General features: G+C 36.8%; 1 protein-coding gene across 1 annotated transcript in view; it reads left to right on the top strand.

Moving 5' to 3' along the window:
• LOC135787285 (transmembrane protein 150A) overlaps nucleotides 1–14,618 on the top strand; it is a 33,814-nt gene that overhangs the window by 7,613 nt on the left and 11,583 nt on the right. The window contains exons 4-6 of the mRNA XM_065297149.2: nucleotides 1,328–1,414; nucleotides 3,585–3,652; nucleotides 11,705–11,832. Of these exons, the coding sequence (XP_065153221.1) occupies nucleotides 1,328–1,414; nucleotides 3,585–3,652; nucleotides 11,705–11,832 (283 nt within the window). The remainder of the gene's footprint in view (nucleotides 1–1,327; nucleotides 1,415–3,584; nucleotides 3,653–11,704; nucleotides 11,833–14,618) is intronic.

The raw sequence follows: 14,618 nt of genomic DNA, 5'->3' as shown, positions 1-14,618 counted from the left end.
TTGGCATTCGGTAGCATATGCATCAATGAGATGCACGGTGTTGCTTTTAATGTTCTTTTTAATTTATATTCACAAAACCTAACAACAAAACATTGTTTATAATTAGTAGACAAATTATTTGAAACGAAATTCATTTTAAAGTAGCAAACAAAACTTAAATTAAACTCGCAATAAGCTAATTAAATTGAAACAAAACAACATTACAACAATATTTAAACCCAGCAATACTCAAACATTAACATATAACAGACATTAGGATACATGTTAAAATAATCTGTAGTTTGTTGGTAGATGTTTATTGGGCAAAACCTCCGTTGCAAACCTCCATTTACCAGAATAAATAATTTTTACTTTGAAACTGATGCGTTGTCCCGTTAAAATCAGCTGTTCGTTTAGGTTCCGTCTACTTTTATTTAAACTGCAGCACAACTCCGGAGTTCTCGAACTAAAACAGGGTCTGCAGCATTTACGAATGACTCCGTTAATAAGTGCGATTAAAATGCGTTAAAATGTTTAACGCGTTATTTTTTGTGTAATTAATTAATCTTAATTAACGCGTTAAAGTCCCGGCCCTAATATTTTTTAATTGCATACATCATAGCGAAACAGGGGTCATTCCCGCACTTCCATCCTCACTGTTAATGAGTGATGTATTTGATGCAAGATGTTAAACTAGTATCAGAAGAATCCTTTCTCATTAACTTGATTTGGCTCAAAGACAGATGAACCATCGAATAATCAAAATCCTTGTTAATTTTCTCGCAGGTTAACTTGTGCTTCATACCACGAGAGCTTCTAGTCAAACATTAGCATATGAAGGACAGCAGTGTCTAGGCAACTGCGTTTAGCCTTTGTGCCTTACTGTATTTTGAATTATAACAGATAGGACTCACAAAATGGCTTATAAGTAAAAAAGTGGAGTCTTTAAAACCACTAAAAAGCTAAAGTTCAAATGAGATCAGATTTAGCCTGTTTAAATGAAACGCTCTCACCTTTAACCAAGCGAATAGTTGAGCTTTACATTCCTGGATAATTTTTACACTGGAAACAACTGCTCCTTTCTTTTCTGCTGGGGGAGGAGCATTAGCTCTGAGCTACTATGTTTGTTCTGCATGGTGTAGTATGAGTTAAAAGTTTTGGTGACTGTGAAAACACGTTTATACTGGAAATGGAGTGGAACACTGATCCTATCGTGCAATGTGCAACAGAAATACAGTAGTGTTTAACTTCTTGACTCCCAAAATCCACAGCCAAAAGAGACTCAGAATCTTGAGGGGCTCACTACCTGTTACACCTTTATAATATGTGTATTGGTGTTTGTTTTCAGGATGTATAACCAGTCGTGCGAGGTGGATCTGCCCTTGCAGAGGGGACAAAACCTATGCTGTACTCTGGACAATGTTCCTCTCATAAGGTCTGTATAACATTTAGAGCCAAAGGTGACATTTGTGTTGAGTTTCATATGAATATGTCCTAATAGTGGTGCAGCTCAATTTTCCTTTATTGGCTCATTTCATAAATATAAAGAGGTCCATAAAGGGTCTGAAATCTATAGGAAATGAGAAAACAGACATTTGATGTGTTAACCACACTATATACAGTATTTACTTACTAGGGTTTTTTTTTGTAATGTAAAATTTCAAATAGTTCCCACAGCATATAAATATAAAAATGTTTTTATAGTGGCAGTGACCTGAGGCGGTGGTATACGTCAGTGCGTTTTTCATTCAATAGCCTCTTCTTTTCTTCTGCATGTCATTTCTATCCTCTTCTATCTAACGGCAGAGAGAAATAGGAAGCCAAAAACATTGTTCGCTGTGAACTCCCTTGCACCTTTGATTTGAGTTTGAGATAGTTTTCTTGCTGTGAGGGAAAAACCCGGAGCTGCTGTCCTCTCTTTAACACAACATTCCCGAAAGACTGAGACAAACACTTAAAATGGGATATATAATGACAGGAACATTAAGGCTTAAGCAAAACCTTTCTGTTTATTTATTTATTTGACTCTGTTTGCATTTTTGGAAATCTGACATCCATAAATTGTGGATTCTGGAATAACTTTGTGGGATCTTTGGCCTGAGCCGTTCAATAGGTCCTCTGTCTTCTGTGCTATACAATCTGTGTGGTTTACGAAGTATGAGAAGTTGAGTTTAATGTTTAAGTTGTGTCTTATTTTTGTTCACCCCCTGGGTGTGTCAACGATCCGCATTTATGCAACCAGTAGTGTGTTGGTTTGTTTTGACTGCTAGCTGCCACAGACTCAAGTTCTTAGCCCAGATGTGTTCTTAAGTGGGTGAAAGGTCAGATCCACACACAGAGGAACTCAATTTCTCGCTTATCTTGTGTAACACTTCAGTGATGTATTTATAGAAAGTATACTATATTTGTTCCAGCATGTGTAGTCGGTCTTTAGAGTACTTCAGATTATGTTTAGAGTAGAGTTCCTGTAGTTCAGGAACTAGCCACACCGAGGTCATGAAGTTCAATTCGCAGCGAGTCTTCTTGAATAAAAGCATCTGCCAAATGCTAATGATAACCTGTGTGTTTATAGGGAAGATTTGAGGAGTTCATATAAAAAAGCAGCTAAACTCCATACTCTATACGTAGCCAAATACTTTGGTTTCAAATCTGTTTTATCAGGCCATTCAGAAATACCGGTTTGTTGTCAAAATCCATTAAGAGTTGGGTAAAAAATGCTACTTTTTTACAAGAAAACATGTCAGACGCAGGGGGTTTTGCATGAGCTTTTTATTTCCTTTTATGGATGCTTGCATATTTTTTCTGTCTTTCATCATTGGTGAAGCTATCTGCTATCGCTTTTTGGTCTTTTTTTCATTTCCCATGTAGTGTGACAGCTTTCTGGTAAATGGTCAATGACATGACAGAAGATTTGGGGGATAACTGCAACAATGTCAATGTGGTGTAACCAAAGTGTGTCTAGTTTAGTGTAATATTATTATTTTTTACATACATTTTTACATCATTTGTCAAAGATTATTTAGAAAACAGAGCTGTTTTCAGCATATGTCAGGACAAGAATGACAAAAACGCATTAAAATTTACATTTAGAAATAACAAATAAAATGATATTTTAAAATATTTTTTTATTACTTAGTTACATGCTATCAAGGTGGATAAAATATTTAATATTTCTCATTCTTTGGTGCAATTGGCGGTTACACCATTTGACATGTTCAGGTCTGTTCAGTTTTAACTTTCATAAAAATGGTGCAAATTAAAATTTTATATTGCATAAAATTAACATAAATACACCATGTGTATTGAAATAAACCTGATGCTTGCTTTTAAAACAAGTTTTTTTTTAAAGATTTTTGAATTTCTAATCTTGCCAAACCGTTTTTGTCACTGACCCAAATGCTGAGGGTCCCCGAGGACTCTCTTAGCTCTGACTCCCTTATTTCCAAAAATCCCAGCTACCAATTCTCTCCCAAGGGCCAAACAAATCTAATCTGGTTATGGGTCTTAATAAATTAAGATACTGTGCCTGCCAATTTACGTATGTGTGTTTTTATATTGTGAGAACTTCGGTCATCTAACCTCTGCTCTTATGCTTTGATCTGCAGTAAATGTGGGACTCTTCCTCCAGAGAGCTGCTTCTTTAGTCTCATCTGTAGTACCGGATCCTTTATGGGTGAGTTTATGAAGTTTATCTTGCATATGACATCACTCAATGTCTGATCTCTTTATGTTCTACTTATGTGAAGTGTGAAAATGTGAGGTGTGCCAGTTCTTGGCTTCTGTAGTCGCACCAAGCAAATATTTTCAAACACGTTTACCTGAACACTTCCTTCATCTTGCATTGGTTTGACAAATAGTTGCCCAAATCTCATTTCATTGGTTAAATCAATGTTGCTGTTAGCAGTAAATAAATCACACAGTTAGGCATTTTAAGAGCTAAATTGCAAACCTAATCTCTTCCAATCAGCAGTACTGAATAGTTTATTTCGGTTAAGCTTCAGCTTCCTGTTCTTCCTCCTGTTTAAACGATTACTGAACTTATTGTGATTTTGGAACATCACATCAATCTATAATTCACTTCCAAGTAAATGATTCCCATCTGTGCAACAATGATTCACTGTCTAGGCAGCAGATCAGGTCAGGAAATCGTAGGCTTACTGTGTTTGCTTATTTGTAGTATTTACTGACACAGGTTGATGAACCATAAAGTTATCTTCAACAAAGGATGTGAGATGTCAGGCTGATATTGTCATCTTAACAAAATTTGATGCACCCTGCTCATTTGCGAAAGGAAATCTTTCATTATCTGTTTGATATTTCACAACTGAGAATAAGCTAAGAAGACATCTGTATCCAAGCATTTGTTAAAATTAAGTGGTTGATGATGTCATTGCGCATAACCAAATTATTTCATCAGACACAGAGTAGGGTTGATGAACAAATGTAATACATCATCTTTTAAAATAATCTGAAGTGAACTTGAATCATATCACAGTCAAACATATACCAGAAGGTTATTATGAGGATTCCCGGAGTTAGCCTTCACTGCAAAAATGAATTTTCTGTATCAGTATTTGTCTTGTTTTTAAACATCCTTACTGATAAATTTAAATAAGTTGCAAGATTGCACAGGGTGAGATATTAAAATCTTAAAAACGATGATTTTTCTTACCACGTTGACATATTAAAATATTAGATATATGATCGAAACACATTCTAATAGGGTAGCAAAAACCCATTTTATATACATGCATTCTCTAAAAACAAGTGTTATCATACTTAGTTTTGCTTCTAAGGTAAATGTGTCTTGTTTTAGGGTAACTATGTAAATGTGTCTTGTGTTGTTCGAAAAAGATAATGTTATTATTGTTGGTGTGGCGAGTGCCCTACACTGTGCTTTAATACTGTTAAACCTCATTTAAACAACATGTTCCATAACTAATTCTGGGATCGCCCCATAAAGAGGACCTACTGTAGTAACATTGCCGTAACATTTATGGAATGTGTCCTGTGTAAGGCAGAAACAATGCCATAAGAGGAATGCCGTTGTGTGTCATTGCAGCAAGAAGTTATTTTAAATGCAGATCAACATTCATGACGAGAAATGTCTGCAAACTGGAATGAAGCATAGATCAGGGAGATCCTCACTGCTGAAATCAGTGTTAGAACAGCACATCATGCGCTATAGTTGTATAAATAAATGCATGTGCGTGGTTTCGAGGGAAATCATGGTGAATAAGCAAACTTAAGTCGCCGTGGACAAAATCCAGCAAGTGCACGATTACAAATACAATATACATCAGGTCTTTACGTGATTTTTATGGGATGTGTGTGAATGCACGCACAGATTCTGGAAAATTATGCAGTGTGAATGAACCAACATCAAACAATCCCTGGACACATCCCGGACACATTTTCTGTAAACTGTGTGTGAAAAGGGCTTTGGTTACAACCAAGTGTGAACTATGCAGCAGGTAACAGAAGGACTTTTGAGGGACCTTTGACATGGGCGTTGGGACTTGTTGACAGTGCTGATGCTGAGAGATGAAGGGGTGTATTGTTTTGTCCAGGCATCCACCCTGTGTAATTCATAAGTGTGCTTACAGCAGTCCTGCTGTGAGACTCGAACATTACCTGTTTGCATAAGGAAGTTACTTTTGTTCATCCAACAATACAAGAAAGTGCCATTTTTCAATTCTTTTTGAACGTGCGTCTTATATAATACTGCTAGCAAACAAAAATGTCCTATTCTACGTGATATATTACATTGTGGTTCCCCCGGACAATTGAGTCTTGTTTAAAGAAAGTGTAAAAGTTGTTTGGAGTAAAAGGGTTTACAGAACACAGAAAAGTGAGATAATATGGCAACACCTAAAAATGCATGGGGCTGTCCGATCTAAGGTGACCAGTGGGTCCCTAGGGCTGCATTGTTTTTCTAAGTGGGAGGTTATATAATACTCCACACTCCCTAATCTAAGCGTGGCATTAGGGGAAACATCTATCAGCATAGTAGCACTGTTACTGTGTGAAAACACAGATGAAAGAGGTCACTGCAGGAACTGACCAATGTTAGTTTAGGCTCCCAGAGACCCTGTGATGGGCTGCTGGTTATGCTTTTATCTTTATATGTGAGATACTGAGAAAGTACTGCACAGGGGCGGACGGTGACTTATAATATGTGTTTGTTTTGTCAGGTGAACCATGTGCATCATGCTTTTTGTCAAAATAAGTGCCTGCTGCACACACATCTAAATGGTTTATGATAAAAGAGGCGTTCACAAAATACTAACAAGACACACACTTAACACTAAACTCTGATTACACATGAGATTAAGTATCTGGCAAACGTGAGCGTCTCTTGTATCATAAACCCTTAGACGAGTGTGCAACAGGCACTTATTTTGACATCATGCGCGATGCAGTTTACATGACACTGCGAACACATATTTTGAAATGACAAACCACACATATGACCAGCTAAATACATGTTGTGACAAGCTTTGCATCGTGCGTTTAAAAAAGAAGTCACTGGCTGCCACTGGTACTGCACCAAGGTGAAAATTTGTTACAGTAGTGGTGTAAATCCCTGTGTATAGTCTGTTATTTTACGTGTATGCAAACGTACGTGCACGGTTGAATGCACAGCATTGCAAAGCAAAGTTTATTTGACTCATACACGTACACAGACCTTTGTACAATGTAGCTGGGTTTCAAAAATACACCGGTGGGCATATAGTACACACACTAATCTAATGACAAAAACTGCATCATGCACACTGTACATAGACCTTCGCCTAAAAAATCCTATGTCGCCCGTCTCTTTCAATAAGGCGTTTCTAGATCTGGTTGTCATAAACAAATGAGTACCGTCCACTCCTGTAACTGACAAAGAAGAATGACATGAACTTCACTGCACCATTTGTAGTCGCTCCCGAAAATTGCTCATCATGTTCGTAAAGTTAAACTTTTCTTAATTTTCTTGCATCGCTGGACACGCCCATACGGTCGCCAAAGGTCACTTTCGCTCGTGTCACTGGAAGTCGCCAAACATCCATTTAAATGAATAAGATCACATTGCTCTTCTACTGCTTGTCGCTGTCTGTCTGAATGGGGCGTTAAGCTGTGTCGTTTTTAACGGAAGCTGCTTGTAGGCAAGGAGAAATCTATTGATTGAAGTACAACAAACACACCAAATTACATTTCAGGATATTTGCTTTCAAGTAGAAATCTGTTTATATGTAAAAAGATTCAGAAACAAACCCGATCTCACAGGAAAAAAACTAAATTTTACGAGGATTTTGTATGATGTGAATTGTTCAAAATCCTATGATTTGTAGGGAAAGAAAGAATGAAGCTTAAACCCTAACCCCACACACTAGGGCGAAAGCAAATGAGACTAAATTGTACAAATGAAGTTGTAAAAAAGTATGAGAATTAACTACCTTGTGAAATGGTTATTAATGGACACAGCTTGACACAGCTTAATCTTAATATGGGCATGGCAAAGAGTAAACAAGTAAAATTATGGAAGAATTCAAATAAATATCACCATAAATATAAAATAACAATAATAAAACTGTTTGTATATGCATATTATATACTGTAAAAATCTTTAAGCTTTCTTACATTTTTAGATTTAATTAAATTGTGTCAATTCACCTTGCTATTTTAAATTTTACTACACATTTTAAAATTTAAACGTATGGTTAGAAGAGAAAAATTGTGTTGAGTTTGCTAGTTGAATAGCGTGACACATCTTGCCCATCGTCACCTCTTTTCCTGTACATGCTCCATGAATAAACAGCTGTTGTCTGGCTAATGTGTTTGAACAAAGGTATTTCTGCCACATTTCACTCCTTACAAACTGGAATCTTCTTAGAGCCAAGATACACAGAAATTAGGAACAGGGACTTTTGAAAGAAATCGCATGATTGAGGTGTGACCCATGATTTATAAGCTTTGTCTTTCTTATCGAGAGTTTTTTATATGAACTATAGATGTCTCTGCAGTGATTATATCTGCAATAGTGACAGATTATCTCATTGGTAATAATGAGCTTGTTAACAGCACCCTGCGTGACTGAGTCTGTATGTTCGGACGGTTTTTCACAGTGTGCACTTGGATCTAGAAAAGCACTGATGTGTTTAGTGCAAACATAATCATCAATTCCATTAGAAAGACGCAAGCTGCGACCTCCAAACCGACCTAATACGTTCTGTGTCATGTTGACACCAACCCCAAGACGTATTCAAGGCGAATATCTCGCCTTGTCCTTGAGCAACGTAATGCTGCACAATGTGATTGATGTTATTCGAGGTTGACTGTAGTGGTATTATTTGTCTCTGAGGTGTAGCTTTAGCTACATAGCAGAATAATAATGGCCCGTGTCCGATTGACACCATTTAAGTCTCCACTTGTATGTCCTAAATTCTGAGAGCTAACTTCCAGGAAATTGGATGCTGACACAAACACACACACACACACACACACACACAAAAACAGACAGTTGAAAAGACGATTACCGTTCATGACCTCTGGGGGCTTTCATTACACCTAGCAATTACAAGGATGGGATGTGGGGTTGTCTGAAGTAGATGCAGTTTCTTAGCATTTTGTTTCAATCATTGATAACAAGTAAATTTAGGCCTTCACTGATTTTTGTGTAAGTAGAGTTTGTGTATCCAAAGCCTGTATCCACTGAAAATTCATTAAGAGAAAAGCCAATGTGTCCGACCAATAGTAGATGCTTGTGTATACTACGTTTTGCCAATACTAGATATGGCATGATATTTTTGCTTTTGCTACAGAATAATTAAAAAATGTGAGTTTATTTTGCATAATTAAAATATAGTGGTTTGGGTATATAACATAAAAAATATTTTGTGCAAAAACACAATAAAAAATGTAGAGCAAGCAACCAATTACTGCTTTTTATTAAATGTACATTTTAAATGCTTATTTTCACGAATGTCACTTTATTCATTTTAATAGTATTTAACATATACTTTCACTGCAAAACCCTTTAAGTACATGCAAAAATTCTGCAGTCACACAAAGGTAAAAGACTCAATCAAGTCAATATCCTAATATACTCTGTTAACCCTTTAACTGGGTAAAAAACCTCTTGCACGTTAGTTAACCCTAACCACGCATTATTCATACAATTCTTTTTCCGTTAACTTTAAGGACTTTGCTGAAAAAATCGACATGGCGTTTAATGGATTCTGCCAACAAACTAATATTTCTCAATGGCCTGAAGCTGGGATTAAGCAGATTTGAAGCGAAAGTATTTGATAAACGTATAATACGTTTGGACAGCATTCAGTCAATATTATTATCAAATTTTTGATGGAGGTAGCGTTTAGCAGCTTTAGCATCTGAGGTCCTTATATGTTAATGTCACTTGTTGTCGCATTTTTTGTAATTACAGGTGTGTAATCAAATGAAAGTGAATGATAATAAAAGTTATATTTTGCGCTGAGACAAAAAGTGGAAGAGAAATTAACTATTGGTGCAGTCTTTGTCACATTAATCTTCATTTTCAACAAAATTTGTTATTCATGATATTCTCATTCTGAAAATTAAAATCTTCAGCACAGTTACCTCGATAATATCTTATATTCAATTTATTGGCCAGCCATACAACCGTTATGATCCACCGACTATGTTGCTGTCGTGCTACAGCTGGATTTTATTTAACACGGTTAACTTGCCTGAAGACATGTTTGTTTTTCCATTCACGTAACTTCTCCTAAACTGTTATATTTGACATCTTTGTTTTGTTACTACAACATGATATACACCCTATTATATGCTGATGGTCATGTCTTGAATGGTCATGTTTTGAATACTGTTTCTCGTATGGCATTCACCTTTTGATCTAGTTTGTACTATTTGGTTGATTTGCATTGAAGTACGAGAGAAAAAGAGTATTTAACATTTTGTCTTTCTAGTAGCCTTTGTAGAACACATTGTTAAAAACTAGTGTCGCCACAAATACCGTGCTGGTTGACAAACAATAAATATTTCCTGTTCTCTACTTTGAAATTATTAACATTGTTTAACTGGGTCTTAGTCTATTGTCTATAGCAGGGGTCTCCAACCTTTTTGTGAGCAAGGGCTACCACAATGGATAAAACAATCTGGAGGGCTGCTTTTTGATATAGTCTACTCAAAACTGTTTTGTTTTACTTGTTGATTTTATTTTAGTTTACTTGTTTAAGTACTGTTTAAGATGTTAACGTACGTAACCCAAGCCAAGCTAATATGTAATAATACTATTAATAGAATGTGCTTTTGCGGGCACCTAACAGACTCCCCGCGGGGTAACGTTGGAGACCCCTGGTCTATAGGCTAGTTGGTTAAGGAAGCAGTAAAATGTTACGGATGCTACTTAAGGATTATACTCCTTTCATTTCGTTAGATGACAGCAATCTAGTTAGCAAATGTTACAATACAAAGACTGGTAGTGTATACTGTATGTACAACCATCTGATAAACAACTTAGAAAATTATAATGTTGAACTAGGGCTACATGATTAAGACAAATTCACAAAAGATTTGTTCATTTAGATATTGTAATTGCCATTATAATTTTCAAATAATAGATTTTACATTGAAGTTTTGAAATGTTTTATAACTTTCTGTGAAGCAGCTGCATGGTACATTTCAACTTCTTAAGAGCTGAGCTTTGGTTTGGCTTGCATTTTAGATTTCTTATAGCTATTTGGGGTTAGGAAGAACCAATAAATATAATAACCAAATATTTTTCTTTAAACATGAAGTAGTGTAATTGTTCATGTTTGTGTACAACAGGTTGCAGTTATACAGAATTAACTATTATGGTGCAAGCAACAAAAAATGTGATATCCACGTATGTGGACACACCAGGTCTTAGGAGGTTAAACATCCAAAACTAAATAATATAATGTAGATAACAAATAACTCTGAAAGTTTTTTTGTTAGTAAAAAATCCCAATTGAATGTTTGAAGATTTCAAAATCTCTGTATTTGGTGCCCAAACACTGTAGTTCCGACCCATATACGCAGAGTACACAGTTTGCGTAGGGCACCAACTTTCCCGGGGGCACGGTCTCGGTTGCTCAGTAAATAAAAACGTTTCATTCTGTATAAATATAGATCACAACAACATACATACAAACTAATGATGTTATACCGCTATGTTGCGCAACTGGTAGGGCGCAAGCGCAACACAAAGGTGATGGGTTCACTTCAAGGGAACACGCATACTGATAAAATATAGCCTGGCTTGAGTGCACAGGATAAAAGCATCGAAGATAAATATGAATTCACATATCTTATGTGCTTGATTATTATGCCATGAAATACTGACATATTGCAAATGTTAAACATATCTAGATGACATTAAAACCACAACCAAACCTATTCTGTATTTTAAGAATAAATGGTTTTGCCTTTGAGCTGTTGACTTTAGTTTAATGTGTAAGGCTACCATTGATAAAATGTGATTTATTAAGATTTTCTGTCAGTTGTTTCTAATGCGTAATGTGTTCCTGTAATTGAATTGGTAGATCGTAGCGCTATCAACACTACGCTTATAGGTTTGATTCCCAGGGATCTTCATTGATTGGAATAAAAGCATCTGTCTGTAAGCAATCTAAATGTAATGCAAAATTTCAATGTGCTGTAATGTTATTAATTAAAATAAATCTCTCTTTCTTTCCATGTCTGTCCTTCTATTCAGTGATGGTAATTGTGTTGCTGCGTTATGCCCATGTAATCGAGAAGCACCAGAACTGTGTTTTAAACACAGCAAGTCTCTCTACTGGCTGGATCTGTGCTGCTGGGCTCATCATGGTGGGCAACTTCCAGGTAAAACATGACTCTTATCTCTTCTCTATTATGTGTGCTTATGTTGTGGATTCAGCAGTGTACACAGGAACTCATTCCAGGAATTTCAGGTTGGGAATATGACAGCAAGAGGAAGTTCTTCTTTAGTCCCCTATTCTCTTTCACATACACAGTGGCTTCCTGCAAAAATAGTCTGGTATGACTTGGCCGACTCTAGAACTGAATATAACCCTGCTAAAGTGACCTGCTTAGACTAATATGAATTGCTGCCGGGCCTGTCTGGTTTGTGTTGTTTTATTTGGTAGATGAGCAAGCCGATGAATGAATTCTGATGAAGCTGATTTCTGTGGAAGCTGGCTGACTAAGGAAGTCTTGCGGGTTAAGCAGACTGGGGGGACTTGACACATTGAAGCTTTTAATTGATATCTGGGATACAGATACATTTTTTTACACTAAAACATGATGTGGTTAGTGGTTACAGGGTTTTGTCTGCCTCTGAAAGTGAGTGGTGATTTTAGTGATGCAATCACAAACATTTTGAACCCTGCTTTCACTTTGATTAAATCGTCTAAACAGCGCCCGACATGATTTTAATACTTTAAAACTTAATTTACAGTCAATGTTTAAGTTCAATGCAGACAGTAGGGAGACAATACAAGGTATACACATTATAAGGTAGTTTTAATCATTATGTGTGTTCCCTGTGTTTGAACCCATAACCTGTTGCGCTGCTAATGCAGTTAGGGTTAAGTTATAACTGAGTTAGTTTTCACATCACAATCACATTTTCCCTTTTTTATCATGCTTCCCTGATATGTGTATAAACAGAAATGTAAAATATTTCTAAAGAATTCATCCATATAGGTTTTCCTTCAGTTCCACTCCTGTATTACCAAGGATCCTCTGAAGTGTTTAGATAACTGTTGTCTTTATGAGATTTTAAAGGCAGACTCTATAAACTCACGCTGTGCCCTGCACTCCTCCGAGCCCTGTGAAACCAACATCCTTTATCTTTATTTATGAATCCCCGTGAGCCCATGGCGATTTGTAGGTTATAATGTTTGTGCGATTGGCTGTGTGCCCAGGCTAGCAATGTGGGGAGGTCGGCGAACAGGGGCATCACGGGTTTTATGGGCTGGTTGTCATAGATACAAAGGGGGGAGACAAAGCATTCTCTTGATAATTTAAGCATCCGTGTCTTAACTATGTTCTGCATAAACGTGTGTGCGTGTATGTGTGGAGAGAGCGCAGGTTCAGGCAGGTTTGTCCATAGATTTATCTGCTTCACTCAAGCATGCTGTGTTTATTGCTTTTTGACTTAGGCAGGTGTTTTAGAGCGTAACCCTTCATCCTTGCAGGATTATGAAGTATGAATTCATCTTATCAGCCATTTTGTTATTACGGCAGTAATTTTGGTTCTGCTCCATTGCATATTTGAAATGTTTTGAGAGTTACTCCCTTGTATTTCACCCAGCTTAGTTTGTCAGATGGCTGGCCAGAGGTTACATTTTTGTATTTTATGTCCAGAGTTGGATCAAGAAGTTTACTGTAAATGCTGTCTGTCATTCAGCTGTAATGTCTTACTCACCAAAGGAACAGTTCACCAAAAATGAAAATGCTTATTATATACACTAAGCCAGTATGCATATAAGTGACTCTGTCTGTAAGGAGTCTCATAATAAAAAATTATGACTGAAAACCTACTTATGCCTTTTTTGCATCGCCATTTGTCAACCTTGCCTGCAAGTTTAGGACCGCAGTGAGTGCAAACTGCACAATCGGCAACATGTGATGTCTACAGCACAGTGACACTTTAACATCTCATTTATCTGCATCTGCTTGCCTTGGTGTGTCGTTGATTTTCCCTCAGCGTACCTATATGGTTGCCAACCCTGGTCTACAACCGATAGCTTTGTTTGATCAACTCTGATTTTTTTTCACTGATAATCTTCATCTCTGGATCAATAACATCATGACTTTTAGAGACAACTCAAAACCAATAATGTTTGATGTAAGTGGTCTCCAGTTGAATAATAAGCATCATATTTGATCCAGAAATGTTATTGCCCTTTTCAGACCCTAATAGTCCATTCATTCAAAACCCTTGTATGGATCTATGGGAAAAAAGTATAGAGGGGGAATAGTTGTCCTTTCTGAGTCATTTAGGATACAAAGGCCACCCGCGCCGTGTGTAAAGAACAACATTGTGTACTGAGCTGAGAGATCCATGTTTGGGTTGAACATGAGAAGTTTGATGTCAGTTAGGTCACGTTTGTCCCTCCCCGCCCTGTCTGGTCAGAGAGAAATGGTCTGCTCCTGAAGTCCCTCCCTCTCATCTGTTTGTGTAAGAGGAAAGTGAACGGAATGTTCCGGCCCACTGTCTGCCACATTGTGCACCAGGATCAGGCCTTCATTACAGCTCGCTGACATGTTAAGAGGGATGCTGCTTGCTTAATACAAGTCACTTGACTTGGGAGAAGTAAACACTGCATGCAGCAATAGCTTTTTTTCTTTGATGCAGAGTTTAGACAAAAGTAAAGTCTCTGTGTTTGTGTACATTTATAAAAGTTCCACGTCTGTTAGCGTTAAGGTCACCTGTATGCCGATGTACTTCCTTACGATATTAAATTGCACTTTTAGTATCATTTTTCAAAAATTCAAGTTTAGCAGATATATTTATGCATTTAATATGCTTGTGCATTTCAAAAGAAACCGCAGTAAATAATATCCTGGCTAGGGATACACGATATTAAAGGGCACCTATTTCATTGCTAAAAAAACAACATTATTTTGTGTATTTGGTATTA

Source organism: Paramisgurnus dabryanus, chromosome 20, assembly GCF_030506205.2.
Source record: "Paramisgurnus dabryanus chromosome 20, PD_genome_1.1, whole genome shotgun sequence".
Taxonomy (NCBI): Eukaryota; Metazoa; Chordata; class Actinopteri; order Cypriniformes; family Cobitidae; genus Paramisgurnus; species Paramisgurnus dabryanus.
The sequence above is the reverse complement of the archived record's forward strand: the minus strand, read 5'-3'. Positions and strand labels throughout refer to the sequence as shown.